The 20,491-nt window shown below is 38.2% G+C and overlaps 1 protein-coding gene across 1 annotated transcript; it reads right to left on the bottom strand.

Annotated features, from left to right (window-relative positions):
• Nucleotides 1-1,815: 1,815 nt before the first annotated feature.
• On the bottom strand, nt 1,816-19,530 carry tlr5a (toll-like receptor 5a). Its single transcript, XM_038269018.1, has 6 exons — nt 19,315-19,530; nt 10,125-10,184; nt 4,807-7,087; nt 3,566-3,654; nt 2,373-2,627; nt 1,816-2,206 (listed from the first exon to the last, which is right to left on the bottom strand). Exons 2-5 carry the CDS (start codon nt 10,170-10,172, stop codon nt 2,388-2,390), a joined length of 2,658 nt encoding a protein of 885 aa, XP_038124946.1. The 5' UTR covers nt 10,173-10,184; nt 19,315-19,530; the 3' UTR covers nt 1,816-2,206; nt 2,373-2,387.
• Nucleotides 19,531-20,491: the final 961 nt, after the last annotated feature.

Here is a 20,491-nt window from a genome sequence, read left to right as displayed (position 1 = left end):
TGCCATGAGGCAAGAGAACTGCCTGCCTCACCTCGAACTTGTTCTCTGCCGTTTATAATCGCTCATTACACGAAACACGTTACACAAACACAGTTGGTGACAAAAAGCTCTGTACATTATATACATAAGCCAAATTATTAGAAATAAGTTCACATATTACATTTGTTTAAACCATTTTATTGACGCCGTACAGCAACATGCTCTCTCCGCTTTGCAGCCAGCGCAGAGCCAGGGGTTGCGCAATCCAAGGTGAGGCAGAGCTCGCTGCTGCCTCACCGGCATCGCTTCCAAGCATTTGAATGGGAAAATAAGAAAATTCAGCGATTTTGAACAAATAAAAATCGAAATTGGTGAAGCTACATGAAAAATGAATATTTTTTAGTACAAACCACCGGATGAATATAACAATTTAAATTACTTTATGATTATATATTTTCTTTCTTTCCATGATGGCTGGTGAGGCACTGCCTCACCTGCCTCCCCTGACCGCACGTCACTGCCAGAGTGTGGAAAGACAGAGAGACGGTCTGAGTGTATTGATGAGTCAAATGCCTTGATGGTGCCCACACAAAACTTCAGGTGTTTTTAACTTTAGATTTGGGGTAAAACATCAAAGCTGTTCCAGTCAACTGGTTCTAGTCCTGAGTCACTGGGGTAAAGGTCACGAGTCCTCGAATTGGTCCTTACTAGTTGGTGGTTAGACACCTGAACATCTTTTTTTAACCACCATTAAGTAAGACCATCAAATTTACCAGCAATCCAGGTTTTAACTCACTTGTAATGTCATAAAATCCTTTTATATTTTGTACAGGCAACTTTCCAGGAGAGATGAATTTATTCATTAACTGCATCAGGGTACTGGACATTTGATGGACAGCTGGACAGACTGTCTTTACCCCAGGCTGTTCAGCGTCCCTGATAGTGTGCTTGAGGCGGCCTGTTTCGTAATATCATATAGCCATACAGTCTGATACAGTGAGGGCCCCACTGCAAACACACAGTTCAAAGATCTGGCATATATATGCCCAAAAAAACCTGTATTGCCCAACCTGTCATAATCATCCGAAGGGTCTTCTGACTATACTCTTAATTTTATTACATTTTTAAAATTTGGCTTCATTTATAAATTACACAATAAACAAGTCAATGCCAGTCATATATTAAGACATACAGGAGAAAACAAATAGAGAAAAATAAATTAACATAATTTGTCAAGAACATATTTTCTTTTGGTTTTGAAGTTCCTTTTTTGGGATGTATTATTTAGGGTCTGTTTGCACTCAATCTTTGATCAAAGAGCACGTCTCTGCTTCCTGAACAGCTGATTGGCCGCTGGGTGGAGCGTTTTCTACGATTCAGATCGCTACGGATGAATCCAGCTTGGTGGAACCGGAAATTCAGGGTTAAACCTGAAGTTGGACGGCTAACCCAGTAATCCTGCTTCGAGGTTCAGGCCTCTGGACTAAGGGCATTTGTAATGAATTGTAGATTGTTTTTAAATGCTTTTCAAAAAAACAAAACAAAATATTTGTCAACTGTTTTTTTTTTTTATAGAAAACTTGATTGTATTGAAAAGTCCATCACATAATATAAAACTTTAAACTTCATGTTTTGCAAAGTTTTAAAAAATATCAGTAGCTTGGTAAACGGAGTGCTGATGTAAACTGGACCAACTTCATCTTCCAACAGTAACAGATTTAGCAGTTGGCTACTTGAAACGAGCTGCTTGGCACCACAGACTAGCCCTTACCATGATGCACCCCACCCATGCAAACTCTAGTGGAGTTTTTGAGACAGGCATTTCTTGCAAAAAAAAAAAAAAAGGTTCGAATTTATTTAACGTCCTCAGCCGTAGAGATGGAGCTCTGACTGAGGCAACCTCAGTAAATACATTTATACTTTACAAAATCCCGACACACACACTCCCCCCAGGGGAACCAACCCACCCCCCTGCATAAAGAACTATCTCACACTTGAACATTTGGAGGAAAAACAACGTGAGTTCATCAAGGCCATCAAGAACAGACATACCTCAACATTTTTTACTCCACACTTTCCAGATCACATTCTACTGGAATATTCTAACTTATAGCTTGTGTCGGCAGAAAGAAATGCATATTACACTATTCACAGTATTATAGGCAGATGGGTTGTTATAACTGGTCCAGTGAGTAGAGACGTCCGTCACTGCCTTAGAAACACATCCCTGTTGGAGAAAAGGTTAAAAAAATGTTAAATGAAAGAAAGGAAATGTCATACATTAAGCTCAAGCCTTTCTATCTTGTCTTTACACTAATTTCAGCCTTATTTAAATGTTTGATCAATTCATTGAAGGGAGTTTTAAGTTTCAGTGGTTGTTACCTTCAGCTTACCTTTACATTGTTTATTTAGTCAACGGCTGCAATGTTCTTGAGCTCAATCTCCCCATCAGGAGGTCGACCTTCGGGATCCGCAGGTTCCGGCTTCTCTATGTCAAACTTCTTCACCTTGGTGTCTCTGAGGATCAGTGAGACGAGGCGCTCATAGAACCACTGCAGGTCCTGAGGGTCCTCAGGCCAGGTGAGGTACTCTCTCTTCTGGACAAAAGTTCGCACTGCGTTGTACCTCATCAGCTGGTAGGGAGCAACCTTTGGGTTTGGCACAAGCAGATGGCACAAGTCTCAACAGCAAATGGAAGTGAGGTTCAGTACAATATATCTTTTAAATTAAATGATGTGCAACCACTGCTCGCTTGCTATAATAGCACTTATATACACAAGACCAATGTACAATGATTTAACGGTTGACTTATTGAAATAAGCTGTGACCAATGACAACACCTACTAAGCAATCTGACTAACAGCCTTCTGACTTGTTTTCAGTGCAACTTGAGTTGTTTGGAAACACAAGCAAGAAAGTACTAAGCATAATACAAGATCAATGTAACTGTTAGTAATTATATTAAAAAAAAAAAGAAATCCATCCCAGTTGGTACTATATAAAAAGGCGCCTAACAATCTGCATCGATACCCAGCTTGCTTCTGATAAAATAGAAGGAGCATAATATCAGCACATGGGATGATCACCCTCCAGTGAGAGTTTGAGTGAAAATCAAGCTTTCTGCAAGCTGAACTCGTTCACCATACATCGCGACTAGACGAAGTCCCTGATTAGTTAATGTAGCACAAATTGTATGAAAACTTCAGATTTCAGAACTCCAGCAGAATTTCGCTCTGCTCTATCTGCAGTTTGCTCTAATCGCCCAACTTGCAGCGTTTGTGTTGCTCCACTAGTGTCCTTCCTACCGTTAGACAGAACATGCCTTTACATAGGGCAAACATGTAAATCAATAGCCACATTCATTGCTTAAGAGTCGCGGGTTGGAGGGAAGGATCTGTGATAATGCTTCTTATTGTACCAAGGGTCTAGTAGTCTTTCACTGAAGGAGCTCTCCACCAGCATCATACTTTTTTCAATACAAACACCTCAAATAATTTTTCAACATTCTTCTAATTAAAGAAGGCGCTCATGTATACTGTGATCAAGTAGGTCCTGTTAATCCAATTTGTCAACACCGTATACACACCTTCCCTACCACCAACATAATCAGGACGTTGGTCAGTTCCTCCAGCAGGCGTCCCTGGGCTAAAGTGAAGGCCTCCAAGCACCAGCCATCTGCAAAGAGGAATAAATGTCTTTATTTGTATAACCAGAAGCAAATTGCAGCAAAACAACAGCCAAACTCTGGTAGCTAATAGGAGTGTAAATCACACCCATCATGGCGATTCAATTCAGTATCGATTTCCTGACCCAACAATTCGATTATTTTCGATACTCAAGAATACACCACGATTCAATTCGATTAGTTGCTTTTTCCCCCTTACAGGCTAGACAATGTTTCAAATTTGAAATAAATTAATGAAAGCTGTAATATCGTTATGCATTTTTTTTTAGAAACAAAAGCAAATAAAAGAAGTAGAAAAGTTGCACTCCACCTATTCCTATTAAAACCTAATTTACTGAAAAATAATAATACTCCTGCGTTATAGATTCTGAAAGGCCTTGCATCATAAAATACGGCACAAAATCATTGCAATGAGTGCAATTCAATACCTTGGCTCCAGACGTCCCCGCCCCCTCCACAGACGCTCCGCTGCAGCTCTCCCAAATTGTAGCTGACCGCAGACAGGAGGCCGGCTTGTTTTGTTTTTATGACCGAAATTGCGGAAAACAACTCGTTAAGTTTGACCCGCTAGAACAGCGAGGTGCGCGAGAATGCTGGGACCCTTTTTCCACCTGGACCTCCGCTCTTTTTGGCCCTCATGTCCCTCAGTCGTCGGACTAAACTCGCCCCCACTTCCTCTCCGCCTCGGCCGTATCTAGACCCGCAGTTTGTAGCTCAGACCACGCTTCCATATTGAGCATAAATCAAAAATGTCTGTGTCAAGCTTACTGCAACACACTGCTTTAAGAGTATAACCAGGAAGCGAGGTAGGAGGGCAAAAAAGGTTTAGCGCCACCGCAGCACGGGAGGGAGAATTACGCCCAGGAGCAAATGGATAAAAATAGAACAGAGGAAAAAAAAAAAATTAATCGATTCTCTTGCGGACGTAGCGATGCATCGGACCGTCAGCTGTTGGAGCGATGCATTGATACAAAACGGTTATTATTTACACCCCTAGTAGCTAACATGCTAACCTCTAAAAGACGAGACTGCTAAAGGGCGTCTTGTACATAACTCTAATAAACAAAGCAATAAATCCATTGAGCTTTGTTATAGATAAGAAATATACCTAACTTTCATCCAAAATTTACATAAAAAAGCACCTTTAAGGAACTCCTTGGAGACGATGCACAACGTCTTTCTGCTGCTCCAGATGGCATCCCTGATGTTTGAGAGGTGATCCTCCCCAGGCAGGAAGTCTCTGGCCTCAAAGCAGCAGTGGAACAGGTTCTCCTCTGAAAACTGCTTATCCAACTTCTCCAGCAAGGCAGCTTCCACCCAACTGTAGTCGCTGTTGCTGAAGCACAGGAAGGCATCGTACTGCCAGTCCTTCTCAGTGGTGGGGGGTTTGGGACCCTCAAGAACCCTGCCGACTATCTTTTTGTAGATGAAGAATATTTGACCTCGGAGGCGGGCGTAAATGATCCCCCCGAGTACAAAGCTGAAAACGAGGCTGACAGATGACATGAAAAGAGCCAGCCGAAGAGCCTGTACAGTCTTTTCCTCATCCTCACATGGCTCCATGATACTAGAAAATTCCAGCAGGGGAATGTTGTGGACAGAAGCTGGGAACTTGCATCTGTATTCCTGGACTGGGCTCCGGAAGGTGACATTGGTCGTGTTAAGCCAACTCAGGAAGCTATCCAGAGAGCAGTAACAGTGGAACCGATTTCCTGCAAGGTCAAGGTGGATGAGAGAGTGGAAAGTCATCGGATTGGGAGTAGCTAGGAAGTTGTTTGAAAGGTCGAGCCATCTCAGGCTGGCTGGGAAAACACTGGTCTCCAAATAGGTCAGGGCATTAGATGAAAGGTCAATTGTATCAACTGAAGTTAGACCACTAAAGATCCCATGAGGGAGAGCCATTAAGGAGTTGAGACTGATATTCAAAGTGAGCAAATTCTGGAAATGTTCAAATATGTCAAGGCATTTGCCTTGTGCCCAAGCATTCTGCAGGGAACAGCCATGAAGGTCCAACACAATCAAACTACTATTACCAGGCATGGAGACTACAGCATTTATTGTGCACCACAAAATGGGGTTGTCTCCATGTAAAAGGTAAACCAGATGCCTGAAATGAGTCAAGACAATGTAAACGTTCTCCAGGTTTGTTAATTTGTTTCCTGAAATATCTAAATAGATAACGTTGTTCCATGAGCTAAAGATGGGGTAGAGGGAATCCAACTTATTGTCTCTGAGGAGAAGGAAGTTTAAGTACGGTAGAGCAGCAGGAGACCCCAGCAGCCGCAGAGAGTTTCCCGTTAGATATAAATGATGCAGCTGGGGAAGACCGCTAAAGGCCTTGTACCCTAGTACACCAATGTGGTTGTGAGATAAGTCCAAAATAAGCAGTTCTGTTAGACTGTTGAATGTGTTGGAGCGGATCTCTCCTAACAGATTGAAGGACAGATTAAGTTTGTATAAATTTGTTTGCAGACCAAAGAAGGCGTTTTTCTCAATTATATTTACTTTGTTCTGCGAAATATCAATACTATTTGCATTTCTCAGAGGCCTAAAGACTTTTTCTTTTAGAGCAAAAATCCTGTTCCCTGACAGATCTAACTCAATGACTGAACTGTCCATGAGGCCTACAAATGTGTCATTATCTGGATCTGCAATGTTCTCATGGGAAAAGCCTTTTCCAAGACCATTAGAACATTTCAGATGAGCAATAGGAGTCCCCCTGATCGCTCTAAAAAACTGTTTTAATTTTTCCAAATTCATTCCATTTCCAGAGATATCAAGCCTATTGAAGGTTATCCCCCTGAAAGGGTTTCCACAGGTCGACCAGTCAACATTGGATCCAAAGAAACTGTTGGACGATAAGTCCAGACTCTGAAATGATTTCCCCCTGAAGCCAACTAAGTCCCCCTCACATATTTTCTCAAGAGAGTTTAGTTCAAGAGTTAACACAGAGAACCTGGTGAGATTAAAAAAGAAACGACCGGGAAGGAGTCTCACTATCTTGTTCCCGTAGAGGTTGAGCCTGTTTAATGACAGAAGTGGTTCCAGGTAGTTCTCTTTCAGTATGGAGTCAGTCAGGGAACAGTGATCCAGCCAGAGGTCTAGTAAACTGACCAGCCCCACAAACGCCTGTGGTTCCAGCGTCAGACCCAAATTGTCTCCAAGAACCAGTAGAGTCAACTTTCTCTGCCTGAGAAAGGAGTCGTTCCTGATTGTTAGGACTACTTCCCGTTGGCTCCCCAAGTCTAATTCCTGGAGTTCCTCTAAGTCTCTGAAAGAAGTCCTGTTGATCTCTTGGATGTGGTTTCTGTCTAAGTACAAATGGGTGGTGTTGGGGGGCAGTGCTGGGACCCAGCGGAGTTTCCGGGCGGCGCAGTAGACTTTCTGACCCGATAGCTGGCATAATGGATGGCATGTTGTTAGCTGCAGGAAGAAAAGATGAGTTCATTTAGAGAATTAAGTAGCTGAATATTTCCTTTTCCCAGACTGCTCAAATGTTTATAGTTTTTAACAAAACTGAAGATAAAATGAAAAATTTTACAAAATCTCCTTAATGAATACATTATAACCAATATATCTACAGATAAGGTTAATTATTACCTTTTTTTATCTATTCATCTGTCTCTGCATTGTGATTGGCCCGCCAGTTCTAGGGCCTGAGCCATTGATCGAGGCTAGACCACTTGAGGGGAAAAATGATTTTGGCCACTGGCGCGAGGGTCTAGTTTACTAGGCTACCTCTTAGGGGGTCTATGGAGCAGGGGGCGGGTCGTCAAGCTGGCTGCGTGATGCTGATTGGCCAACAAACTGAAGGATTTTTGGCTGACATTGGCCAGACAGTCAGGAGATTTTTCTCATGACTCCAAAGGGAAAAGTGATTATTCAGTCAGAACAGTCATGTTGTGCTGAACTGTTGTCGTGGTTTCTGGAGTTTATTATTTCAGAGATATTCACAACAGCTTTTTTCACCCGTCGTAGAGCCGTGTTTTATGTTTCAACCTTTACTAATGCACTATGTGACGTTTGGATTTAAATAACACCATTGAGCCTCCCGTTTCAGAGAGCAGCAGCCACCACTGTTATATGTACCGTAATTTTAACGACCATAAGGCGCACCGTACTAAAAGGCGCAGTCTCAGTTATGTGTGCCATTTCTGTATTTAACACACACATAAGGCGCACCGGACTATAGGGCGCGGGTTTTATATACCGGTACATGTCCTCTACTACGTTTAAATACCTCTACTGCGTATTTAAAAATAGAGCAGGAGCAAAACTGAGTATGTTTGTGCTTTATTCATGTATTTATTACAAAGTAGGCTATTAATCAAACACAGACACATCGCTGATGACACAGAGCGCTGTGATCACTCCTCTGAAACAGTTTATTGACGCATAAATTAACTTAAATTGCAGAAATCTGCCGGCAGAATATGTTCGCTTTTATTATCCTGGTGCCTGCAGTTTGGATTATTTAGATGAAAAACACCTGCCAGCTGCCGCGGTGAACCGCGAGGAGGCGACCCGGCCAGAGGCTGCTGTTAAATGGAATTCCTACTGACAGCGCACCGCTGGTATGTGGGGGTCTGAGCGGCTCCAACAGAAATAATATTGGAAGGCAGAATTGTAATCTGGATGAACTGACTGCAAAGATTACGTTTTCAGGTGGACTTTCTCACTTAAAAACATATTAAAACTACTTTATTCCCACTGATCACAGCAAATATAGCTGCAAGGCAGAGAAAGGATAGCGTAGCTCCGCCCAACGCGCGTCAGACACACTTTTGCACCGCGCAGCCAGAGCAGCAAAGCTGCTTCAGCCGCGCGTCAGAACTAACTGGTACAAGCAGCAAAAAGGAAGCAGCAGACGCATGAACGTAGCATTACTTTGAACGGCCGGTTCACACCGATGTCGAGCGGTGGAAGTTCCTTTGTCAGACTTCCTGGAATAACAGCGAGCACAGCTTTCATTTGTTTCAACGTGTTTTTCACATCGGCTGTGAGATGGGCACGCATGGAGTCACAGATTAACAGCGATGGTGATGCGTGGAAAAAAACCACCTGGTCTCCTTACATTCACCTCCCTCAGCCACTCTTTCATCATCTCCTCAATGAGGAGATGAGGAGTTCTGCATAAAGCACATACCTGTTCTTTTATACACAATCCACGCCCACACTCCCCCCTTTAACGTTCTCATGGTGGTCTCAACAACGTCTGCAGTAACAACACATAGGGTGCACCGCACTATAGGGCGCGCTGCACATTTTGAAGGAAAAAAAAGACGTTTATATGCGCCTTATAGTCATGAAAATACGGTATATATATTGGAGTCCGGTCAGTTTGGACTGGTTCCGATTGGTTCAGACAATGCAGACATCTGGTTTTCCAACTTCCCTTAAAAAATCTAATGAGAAATTAATATTATATATAGAAATTCTTTGTTGTGCTGTTTAGAAAATCTTAGTTGAGACAACAATGAGGGAAATTTACTGGTCAAACCAGTTTTTGTAGGTTGGAAAATTGAATGGTTTATTTTTGTGCTGGTTTAATTTGAAAACCTTAAAATAGATCAACAATTACTAGTAATTATTTTTTCCAGCATAATAAGCCAATGAGCAGCCAGGACATGCAGACTGATGTGATGCTGATCCTGATTTAACTTTTTTTTCTTTTGCAATGCATTAAAAATGACTTCCAATACAGACAAAAGGTAGGAAAAAAAGGTATTATATTAGATTTATTGAATTAAGATTAAAATGTAAAGATGCACACCTAAAAATAGAAATTAACTCATGAAACAAGATTAAATATCGCACACTTCTGATTTAATCTCTTCATTTCTAATTCAATAAAAATTGTTTTAATCTAAGTGGGAGCAATATCATTGGCAACGAGCCAATTCAGTTCAGACTTTTCTTTAATCTCATCAGATTTAGATCCAGTAGTTTAAAAACTGTATATGTAAGACACTTCACTCCAACGGCCTGAAGATGTCAGAGATTTTCACAAGGAAGTGTTCAAAGTTACCAGAATTTACAAAGCTTGAGAAAGAGCCGCCATGTCAAGCTGGAAATTACTTTAATAATCCATCAACTTCCTGTTGACTCATCCGCTTTAAAGGGTTGTTTTCCTCCATTTCTCACAGCTCTGGCTTTTTGTTTTTAATATTTCTGTGTTGTTTTTTTGCATAGCTTTGAAATATTTGATATGGAGGGATTTAAAATAGACCTTTCAGAGATTTAATGATTCCTAAAACCTCAAACATAAGTTCTACAGCATAAACATGACAGCGTGGTTTTCTTTTCCTGGTGTTTCATGTGCTTTGGAAACTGTTCCTTTTATTTTTCAGCACTGAGAATTCAACAAGACAGATGAATGGATATAGAGTATAAGGCAAAGGTTGAATAAAGTTAGAAGGGTTATTTAAGGGGTACAATCTAATCTCTAGTTAAGACCCACCTGTAGGTAGAAGCCAGTGCAGATCAGGTGAAGGAGCAGCCGCCACATTCTGTCCTCGTCCTGCGAAAGATAAACAGTCCCAGTGTTTACTCTGCTAGGTTCATGGTCCATTCCAGCAGCCCGTATTTTCCCGTTATCATAGGGTGACCAAACGTCCGTATTTCCCGGGACATATCCGTATTTCACGTCCTGTCCCGGGCGTCCCGGGTTTTTTTTAGAAAGTGAGGAAATGTCCTGATTTCACTGCGCAAGACGCTCCGTGTGACGTAATCCCTGAGCCGCGTCAGTGCGGGCAGCCCTGCTCTTAATCAGAGGCTCTGTTCAAAAACCTGGACTGCATCCTCCAAGGACGCGGTCTACCTAGACTGGATCCTTCGAAGTCCTTCGGCGGGTTTTACCGGCGTATGCTCTGTTGCTTAGCAACCGTGAAAGTTGACACACAAAGCAGGAAAAGAATGAATACCGAGGTTTTCAAAACTGTTTGTTTATTTATTTATTTTTTATTGTAAAGTGAACAAAGACTACACTCACAAGAATCCAGAGTGGAATATAGGTTCCAACCACAGGGAGCAGGAACAAATCAAATCAAATGTAATGATAGAAACCTTAGTCAGTTAAATAACATGCTGCTGTCATTCTGCACATCTCTGATGTTGATGCTATTTTCAAATATCCATTACTGTAAAAATGTCCATAGCTGCATATTGGTTATTTATTCTCCAGTTTTATATTGTTAAAACACTTTACAGTATTTTATTGTTTATATTTTAACTCTTCCCTATTATGTTATTCTTAGACATTTTTCTAAGGTCCTCATTTGTGTGACCATTTTCAATAATCTTTCTGCTGCTGTAAATTTGCCCATTGTGGGACAATAAAGGGATTTTCTATTCTATTCTATAAAAGGGTTAGAAATACATAAGTAAATCTAAACAATGTATGTATAAAAATATATCTGCTAAATCTGTAATATTCAACAACAAAAAATACTTAGTTAAGCATATTGTGCAAAACAACAATAAAAAAATTAAACTCCTATCAGATTTAAAGTTCCCACTCTGCAGAGCTATTAGAATCTGTCCTTAAATTAGAGCCAAACTCATTTACACAGTAACAGATAAAAACCTTTAGATAAATCAAACATTACCGCCACATATCTGACTCAATAACCATTAAAACAACTATTTTCATTCATTTCAGACGGAACTATTCACAGAGTTGTATTATATTAAACTGAACGTCCAATTTTCACCACTGTTCTGCGCCAAGTAACATTTCCTCTGATCACGGAGCAAATCCCGATGATGAGACATTTGCAGAGGCGTGCACAGACATTTTGGGGGGCAGGTGCTCAGGAGGGGGGGGGGGGGGGGGGGGGGGGGCACTTTTTAGCGCACGTGTAACACTTAATTATAAAAAAAAATAAACGCATGTTGAATGAAATTTGACTTTTATTTGTAACATTCTCTAAACCTGAGTTTTCAATGGAAAAAAGTCACATTACCAACAGAACAGACTAAAGCATACTTCTTTCATCTGGCTCATCTCCCTGTTTTCCCTCACCCATCTGTTCTCCCTCATCCTGGTCTTTTTCTGTCTCTGTGTCTTCCCTGAACTCTTCCTCATCTCCTGTCCTGTTATATGTTGATGGTATAGAGCTTCCCTGCTGTGACTGGCTACAATATATTAATAATAACCATCATGACAATAATAATAATAATGATGATAATAATAATAACAATAATAATAATAATAGCTTTAACAAATATGCCACATTAGTTTAAATAATGGGCTATTAGGGCAACATGACTGGAAGTCTTGTCACGTGGATATGACTTATGGTAGCCTACAAAATAATAGCTATTTTAAAACCTGCTGCACAAACCACTTAAAAATAAAATGGGAACAGCTTTTAAGACTTTTGAATATGATAAACCCTCCTTTCTTGGCATTGTGCTGCAATTACTAAATCAATATACAATTAAGACAATAAAGAGACCACAATGTGTTAATTTATGTTGCCTAACAAAACCTATACAACAGAAAACGTTTGTCTTAACACATAGATTTGTACAGAAGAGGATTAGGGCCACTGAAAAAAAAAAGTTAACTGATTTTTAAATTTTATTTCAGTTTAACATGGGAAAAAAGTCAGAATTCTGACTTTTTTATTGTCAGAATTCTGAGATTAAAGTCAGAATACTGAGCAAAAAGTCAGAATTATGAGAAAAAAGTTAGAATTATGAGATTAAAGTCAGCATTCTGACTTTTTTCCCATACTAAACTGAAATAAAATTCAAAAATCATTTAACTTAATTTTTTTTTTTCAGTGGCCCTAATCCTCTTCCGTAGATTTGCAATTGCAAACTCTACCAAAATTATTTGTAGCCTATGTGGTCGTCCTCACGTTATCTGTCATTGACTTGGGCTACAGTGTAAAACTTTCAGAATCAGAATCAGGTTTATTGCCATTGTTAGTGAAGGAGTTCACAAACTAGGAATTTTTTGTGGTACAATCGTGCAACATGAAACATATAAATTATAAAAATATCTAAAAACTGTGGGTATACGTCATGCAATAAAATAGACTTATATATACACTTAAGATAAAAATATGGATATAAAACATAAAAAGTAAAATAGCATCTTACAAGGAGACAACTAGTTTATCTGGTGACCAGTCGGCAAAATGCGTGTTTGGTGCTGCTGAATGAGACATTTTAATGCACAACAAAATGATTCTGCTTGATCTGTATATTACCTGGCTAATGGGGCACGGGAGAAGCATCCTGTCAGCGACCGTTCCTGCTATCTGAAAACTGCTATGATGCTGCGCATCTGACATGCCCTGCGGGCGACCGAGCGAGTTCACGTGACAAAGGAAGAGAGAGAGGCTGGTCGGGTGTGCGCAAGTAGGTGGCTCATTTCGGGGCATTGTTTCAGTCGTTTTTAATGGCTCAGGTTTTCAAAAGATCATTTCAAAACCGACCTCAGTAAAATCTTAATAATATTAATAATAATAATAATAAAAAAAACGAGTTTCAAAAGGGCATTTTCTTTGATAAAGGGCAAACTTCCTAGTGCTTTAGCACCACCTAGTGTCTATGTGTGCACACCCCTGGACATTTGTTATGTCAATAAATCCCCCCCCCCAAGGTGTCCTGGTTTTCCCAAATGAAAATATGGTCACCCTACGTTATCATAGCTGTTCATGAATCCCCCTCTGCAATCGGAGTTGATATGAGGATGAAAATGCATCATAAAGTAGAGATTAAAAGCAAAACTGTGTGACTTTAGCCACAGGGGGAGCAATAATTTTAACTTCCAGGCCATGAAAACAACTGACAACTTGGTGGTTTCAGAAACTACAATATTTGTAATCAGTTAATCAATCACTGAAATAAACAGTGATGGACTGCAGCACAGGAAATACATGACAAATAGTGAATTCATTTTAATTCCAGCATGTAAAATAAACTATAATTTTCCAAAAAAGCCTTTTGATATTAGGTTTTAGTAAAAAAAAAAAAAAAAAAATATATATATATATATATATATATGTATTTTTTTCTTTGGGTTGTGGATCTTTTGGCCCTTGTCTTACATCCACCAATTCAACAAAGGAAAGAGGAAAAAAAAAAAAGCATAATGTGTCACCATGGTGCAGTTCTAATGTGATTGGATAATTACAACAACAAAAAAACAAAAACAGATCACCAGATAAAACGCAGCCTATGTGTTAGCCAACAAATTACTAAGTGTTTTAGTGATTAGGTTATTCTCATTTTTGATCAACACAGATAACATGAATTATGTTTGTTTAGTAATACGGAATTCAAATATTTAATATTTTTAATGTATATGTTTCATTAGAATTCTGATTTTAAACTCAGAATGATTAAGAAATAAATACATTTAATCTCAAACATCTAAGCAATTCACCAGTGAAGTGTATTTTAATCTCTTAATCTTAATTATAAGGAGGTCTATTTTCACAATTCTGCAAAATTCCACTTGAAAAAAAAAATGTCAGAATTTCGTTTTTTTCCTCAGAGTTCTGAGTTTAACCTCAGAATAAGAAAATAAAAAAAGACCTTTCATCTCAGAATGATAATGACTTTAATTCAAATCAACTATACTTCATTCATCCCAAAGGAACATTAAATGTTGCAGTAACTCATATGTAATGAGAATGATCTTCTGTATCTGTGGTTGTTTAAAATCCTGAAGCGGACGCTACCTGTTGTCCATAATGTTCACTTTATGAAGAATTATTCTATGTGAAATCATCTATAGAGGTCGGGGGGGGATTTACCATTAGGAAATACTAGGCAGTTGTCTAGGGCCCCAAGTTCCTGGGGGCCCCATAAAACTGCTTACATGTACAGTTAATACAAATATTCCTTATTTGTGCACATTTTGCTTATAATAGTAAATGTGTCTCACAAATCTAACGATTTTTTCTGCTACTGGAGACTTTGGTGACAACATCTAAAAGCATCAAACTCTGCTCTAGAGAGCCAGTAGATTGGTAACCCCGCCTCCTGCTCTCCTCTATCTTGTCTGCTGCCATGATTCATGCAGCTATTATTTCATCCACAGGGTTTATACAGGAATGAGTTACTCTAATTTAATGCTTTTTAAAGCTCTTTTAATGCACTTAGAAATAATTTCAATGCCATCAACAACTACCCATGACTCTCATATATTTAATGAATTTTAATGCCAATTAAGGCCTTAATTTAAAAAATAATAATTGAATGACTTTTAATGGTTTTTAATGACCCATGGAAACCTTGCTTCAACTTAAAAATGGGGAACAGATGAGCAGATCATGGCTAGTCTGCAGTGAAAAGAAGGGCTGGGTTATTTACTTTTGCCGTCGCCTTTTTGAAAACTCAGCAAGAAGAAATCAGCTAAGTAATGATTGGAAAAATCTTTCATTCCTTTTCAGGCAGCATGAAAAGTCAGCTGACTACAAATGGCATCATTTTACAAATTTCCTAAAAAGCCTCCGCCCCTGACACTTCCTAGAACAGAGCTGACCATTATTAGCCTGCTGAGCTTCTTTCAGCTCTAAAACTGTTACCCCAGTAGAGGATGGAGGCAGAGATCACACTCTCCCCAACTGACCAATAGAAGATATGCAGCATCTTGCTGCAAATGCTGAAGGACCTAAGCTTCCTTAGGAAGTATAATCTGTTCTTTCCCTTCTTATAGACGGCTTCACAGTCACGTCTTCAGTCCAGGTGAACACCAAGGTATTTATACTCCTCCACCCCCTCCACTTCTTCTCCCATCGTGGTAATACTATTTAGATTGTTCCTGTTTCTTCTGAAATCTACTATCATCTCTGTTGTTTTGTTGACATTCAGGATCAGATGATTGTTTCCACACCATGACACAAAGCGGTCCAGCAGCTCTCTGTACTCAGCTTCATGTCCATCTTTGATGCACCCAGTGACTACAAAGTCATCCACGTATTTCTGCAGGTGACAGGACTCTGTCTGGTACTGGAAGTCAGACGTGCACAGAGTAAAAAGGGATTGAGAGTACAAATCTAATCTCATAATTCTAAAAAGAAACTACCTTTCAACTCAAAATTATACGGAGTGCAGATTAATTTCAATTTTCTTTTTTGTAGGATTTGTGCCTTTAATGTCAAAATTAAAATAATAAATCTGACTTGAATCATAGAATTCTACAATAAATTCTGGGTTTAATCTCAGATATGATAAGAAAAATCTGACATTGATACAAGATTTCTGACTTTAATCTCAAAGTTTAAAAAATAAAAAAACTGACTTTAGTCCAAGAATTCTAAGGATTTCTGACTTTGATCTCAGAAGCTGAAAAAAAAAATTCTGACTTAAATCTCAGAATTTAGAAAATTATGCCTTTAATTTATGAAAAACAAAATCTGACTTTAAAGTCAACATTTTCTGTCTGTAATTTTAGGATTAAAACTAATCCTGATATTGATCTTAAAATTCTGACTTCAGTCTTAGAATTTTAGAAGAAAAGCTAGCTTTAAATTTAATTTTTTTAATTAAATTGTGGCTTTAATCTCAGAATCCTGACTTTGTTAGAATTCAGAGATTCATTTGAATTAATGAAAGCAGAAGTTGAGTCCTAAAGGGTCATCAAAGAGTCAACTATGTGTCCAAATCCACAACTTCCTGAATTTCAGCTCCAGTCTTTCATTATTGGACAGACTGGTTCTCCTCATGGTTACTAAGGGCAGACATCTGGATTAATCAGTCTGTCCAATAATAAGAGAGAGAAAAATGAAACAAAGATTCTGGCTGAAGTTCAGGAAGTAGGAGTTGGAAAGGAAGCTCATTCTAAAAAAAAATAAAACAGCAGGAATGCAGACTTGTCTGCAGAGGCCCTAATCTTTTTCACAATAACTAGAAGGATTTGAACTTGTTCCTAATTATTTATATTTAAAATAAAAACAACAACAAAAAATCAAGACAGAAAATGTGTTGCATTTTTCCATACATGTATGACTGTCACATGTCTGTCTGACTGTAGGGGGCGCTGTTTTCTTTTATTCTTTAAAGATGTTGCTTTACTTCACCATAAACACATCCTTAGACAAAGTATAGAAACCGACCTATTTTATTTGATTAAACACCAACTATTTTAATGTTTATTCCCTTTTAACGTAAAGCCTTGCATTAGAGTTGAATTTGAAGTGTTTCTAATGTGAAATCAAACAGATGAACTAATATTTCAGGCATTTTTTGATTAGTAATTCTCAGACCACCACCTGCCATCCTGCTCCTCTCTGTTATCCTGCTCGAAGGCGTAGGTTTGATTTCAGCTTTGGTAGGGACACTATTGGTCTTCAATTTCATAATTCTGATGTCATTGGTCCTTTGCAAAAACATGCTTGCTCTTTTTTGTTTAAAGAGAACAGCAGCATTTATTCCTACATTAATACAAATCTTATAAGCACAACACGCACTACATGCTGTTTATCAATGTTTAAAGCATCACTGGCTCTGATCAATATGGAATAAAGACTTTTTTCCACTTTGAAAAGGTTTGCATTTAAACTCACTAAGACAGTAGGTAAATCTGTGCCTATTTAACCAAATATAGACTAAATATGTCTGTTATATGTGGATTTATCCTGTGTTTTCTTTTGAAGATATAGAATTGTACAGAGGTAAACCCAACTCATTTTTTTTTTTATCTAATATGCTATTTCTGTATCATGCATAATAATACATTAAAGGAACGGCAAATAAATGTATTTACATGAGCACTGGAACTATTAGAGAAACTGACACTGAGCTTTTAAAATATTAACTTCACTTTACAAGTTGTACATCTGGGCTGTAGTTACTCTGCGTCGCCCATTTAATGTATTTTATCTATGGCTGAAACAATTAATCATATTAATCGATTATTTAGATAATCATCAACTAATTTAGTAATTGATTAAACATTAACTAGAGTATAGGGCCACTAAAATGTGCCTTTAGCCAACAGAGCGTCCCACTTACAGCAAGAATTATACCAAGATTGGAAAAAATATGTAAACATTTTTCATTTAAGACAAAAAAACAAAGTTTTTGTCTGTGAATATTCTCCATCCAGAACTCCTCCAGAGGAAACGTTTTTGTTTCACCTGGTTTCATTTCATAAAAAAAATCTTCTTTAAGGAACCTTTGGCTGATCTGATTATCAATTGATTCATCGACAGATAATCAATTTGCAGAATAATCATTAGTTGCAGACCTAATTTTATGGTAACATTACAAACACATTTCTTCCATAATAACATCACTGAAGGGCAGCTGCTTCACCCTGAGGCTGCCCTGCAGCATTATGTCTGGGTTTCCCACAATCATATAATGTTTCTATTATATAAGTGGGTTTTTAATATTAAAGGATTAAATGAAACACAACCTTTTATCATCATCCTATATTGCTTGCTGTTTAAATAGCTCCTTATGTCTATTTTCTTTTTTAGTGGCATCATCTACAAACACAACACTAAGAATAAGCCTAAGTTTATTCAAATATAAAATCACTTTTAACAATTATAAAAGACAATATAACACTATCTTTCCTGGAATGTAAAAATATCCAAAATAAACAGCCAGATTCATTATTTACCAGACAATAATGTTTGTACTAATTTACTTATGGACCGTGTGGAAATCTAGAAAAATAGAATCAGTGTAAATAGAGTTCCTCTGTTTGTCTTTATTCTATTTCTAGAAGTAGGAATCAATTAAATAGAACTATTTTTATGTGGAAAACAAAAAATAGCAGATCTTTAGCATCCTTCTCGTGTTGTTATGATCTAGAAAATAAATAAAACCTGTTATTTATACCTGAACTGCCATCAAAAATGAAAACATTAATAGCAAAGAAATATTGGTGAAAGGGAATCAGAAATGTTGATAGTTTAAAGTCTTTGTTCATTTTAACAGCATTTTTCTAAACTCCTGTCTGACTATGAATATTTAGTTTTAGAAAAGAAATCCTTACGTTGGTGAATTTCATTTCTCAAGTTCATCAAATCCAAACTCTCTCCTGCTTCTTTGCAGAACTGCAATCAGAAGCTTTCGCCTGTTTTAGCGTAGATAACATTTAGTTTTTAAATTGGGACTAGTTTCGTAGCCTAATATTAATTTTGGTAACCGCCTTATTCTAGCATCATTTGTTTTTATTTCAAGCTCCAAGCGCGTGCACACATACAGACTAGAAAACAAGCAATCAGAAAGAGAGTAGGAGGAACTTAAGGCAGAAAAATCCAAGAGTTAAACAGTGCAGCACAGTTGATGCACTGCTAAGTTAAAGATAGAGGAAAGAACAGGCAGCTGCAGCTACCAGGCAGAGGAGCTGGAAAAGAAGCCACTGCTGCAACAACTACTGCTGTAAATTACAAACATTATGTTCACATCCAATTATTGGTAGGGAGGTCGATCCAAAATGTTGGTAGGGACATGTCCCTATGGTTCCTATGCAAACATACGCCCATGATCCAGATGTTCTATAAAGTTTTTACATTTTATTCACGTTTCGCTCTTTGGCAACATTATTTTGCATAATCCGGATTAGTCAAACCTTGAGGCAGCAGGCGTAGTGCAGACTTTAATCAAAGAGAGAAACCTGACTAAAGCTCCTTAATGGGAAAAACAGAGCATGAAACATCAGAGTAACTCACCTCTGCTGCTGAAGCTCAGAGAAATTCTCTCACTGTTAGAAGATCAATCAGAAAACAATCCAGATACTCTGCCTCTCTGGAAAGCCTGATCTGCTGCTGCTCTTTCAACACGCACATAATTTGCAATTTCTAGTATTACCACAGAGGCTTTTCCTTCTTCTTTTTGGCTTGTTGACATTTCCTGTCCTTGGAGTTTCCCCTTTTCTGTCAGCTTCCACTTTGGCCAATAAAATGTCTCCACTTCCTCCCCACGTGCCGGGAGGCTGGGCCTGGATCTCTGCTTGCTTTCCTCACATTCTTAACCTTTTCAGTCATTTAAGTGAGCAAATAATGAGGCCATGATATCAGTTCTTTAAACAAGATTAAATAAAAAAGTCTTCTTGATTAGATTTAAGGTTGTAAGAAGTGGCTCCATGCAGTGCAGTCCCTTTTGTCAACACATATTTATCACCAATTATTTAGCTATTACACAGCAAAAACTGATCTAAAAAATAAAAAGTTCTTAAAATAAACATATTTGCCCTTAAATTGAACAGATAAATAAGATTATCTGCAAAAATATTTAGTATTTTTCCCATATAAAAAAGGTAATTGCATATAATTGCACTTGAAATAAAGAGCTATTTTTCTTTTAAGATGATGTACATATCTTACTTCACTTATTGTTTTTTCTACCTGTAGGGAAATACAATTTTTTTCAAGAAAGATTGAGTTGAATTTAAATGTTCGTAGTTTATGCTGTATAGGGGCCAGGGTCAGTTCTTCAGGGGCGCTGGACTCTATTGGCTCCTGTCTAAAACTTCCCATGATAAAGAACGTCCAGCTACAATATCTACTGTTTACTGTATATTTAGCTGAGTTTTCACTAGTTAGAGTAAGATATTGCAATATAATAAGCAGAAACTTTATTTTAGTAAGCCTAGTGATACTCTCACCAAAATAGTACTGAAGTAAAAGTGAATAGTACAGCAAAGTAAAAGGACTCTTAAAGTATTTTTTTGTTTTCCTCTAAGTTAGCCTACTTGAGCAAATCTGAGTTAAAGTGACTAGTTACAGCTGTTCTCTGCATAAATAATATTCCATTATCATTAACTACCATTGCATAAAAAAGTACATAAACTCATACTGTTGTTTAGGATATTATGAGGATGTTTAAATGACTTAATGTTGTCATGGA

This window comes from Cyprinodon tularosa, unplaced genomic scaffold (genome assembly GCF_016077235.1).
Source record: "Cyprinodon tularosa strain WSP-4 unplaced genomic scaffold, ASM1607723v1 ctg715, whole genome shotgun sequence".
Taxonomy (NCBI): domain Eukaryota; kingdom Metazoa; phylum Chordata; class Actinopteri; order Cyprinodontiformes; family Cyprinodontidae; genus Cyprinodon; species Cyprinodon tularosa.
The sequence above is the reverse complement of the archived record's forward strand: the minus strand, read 5'-3'. Positions and strand labels throughout refer to the sequence as shown.

Bases quoted from the DNA above. Each gene is read 5' to 3' on its own strand.
- tlr5a (XM_038269018.1), bottom strand. From the start codon at position 10,172: ATGTGGCGGCTGCTCCTTCACCTGATCTGCACTGGCTTCTACCTACAG. The intron at 3,655-4,806 runs GTGCTTTTTTAT...TCCTCTTTGCAG, and splicing joins CTCCAAGGAGTTCCTTAAAG to ATGGCTGGTGCTTGGAGGCC. The intron at 2,628-3,565 runs GTGTGTATACGG...CCAAACCCAAAG, and splicing joins TTATGTTGGTGGTAGGGAAG to GTTGCTCCCTACCAGCTGAT.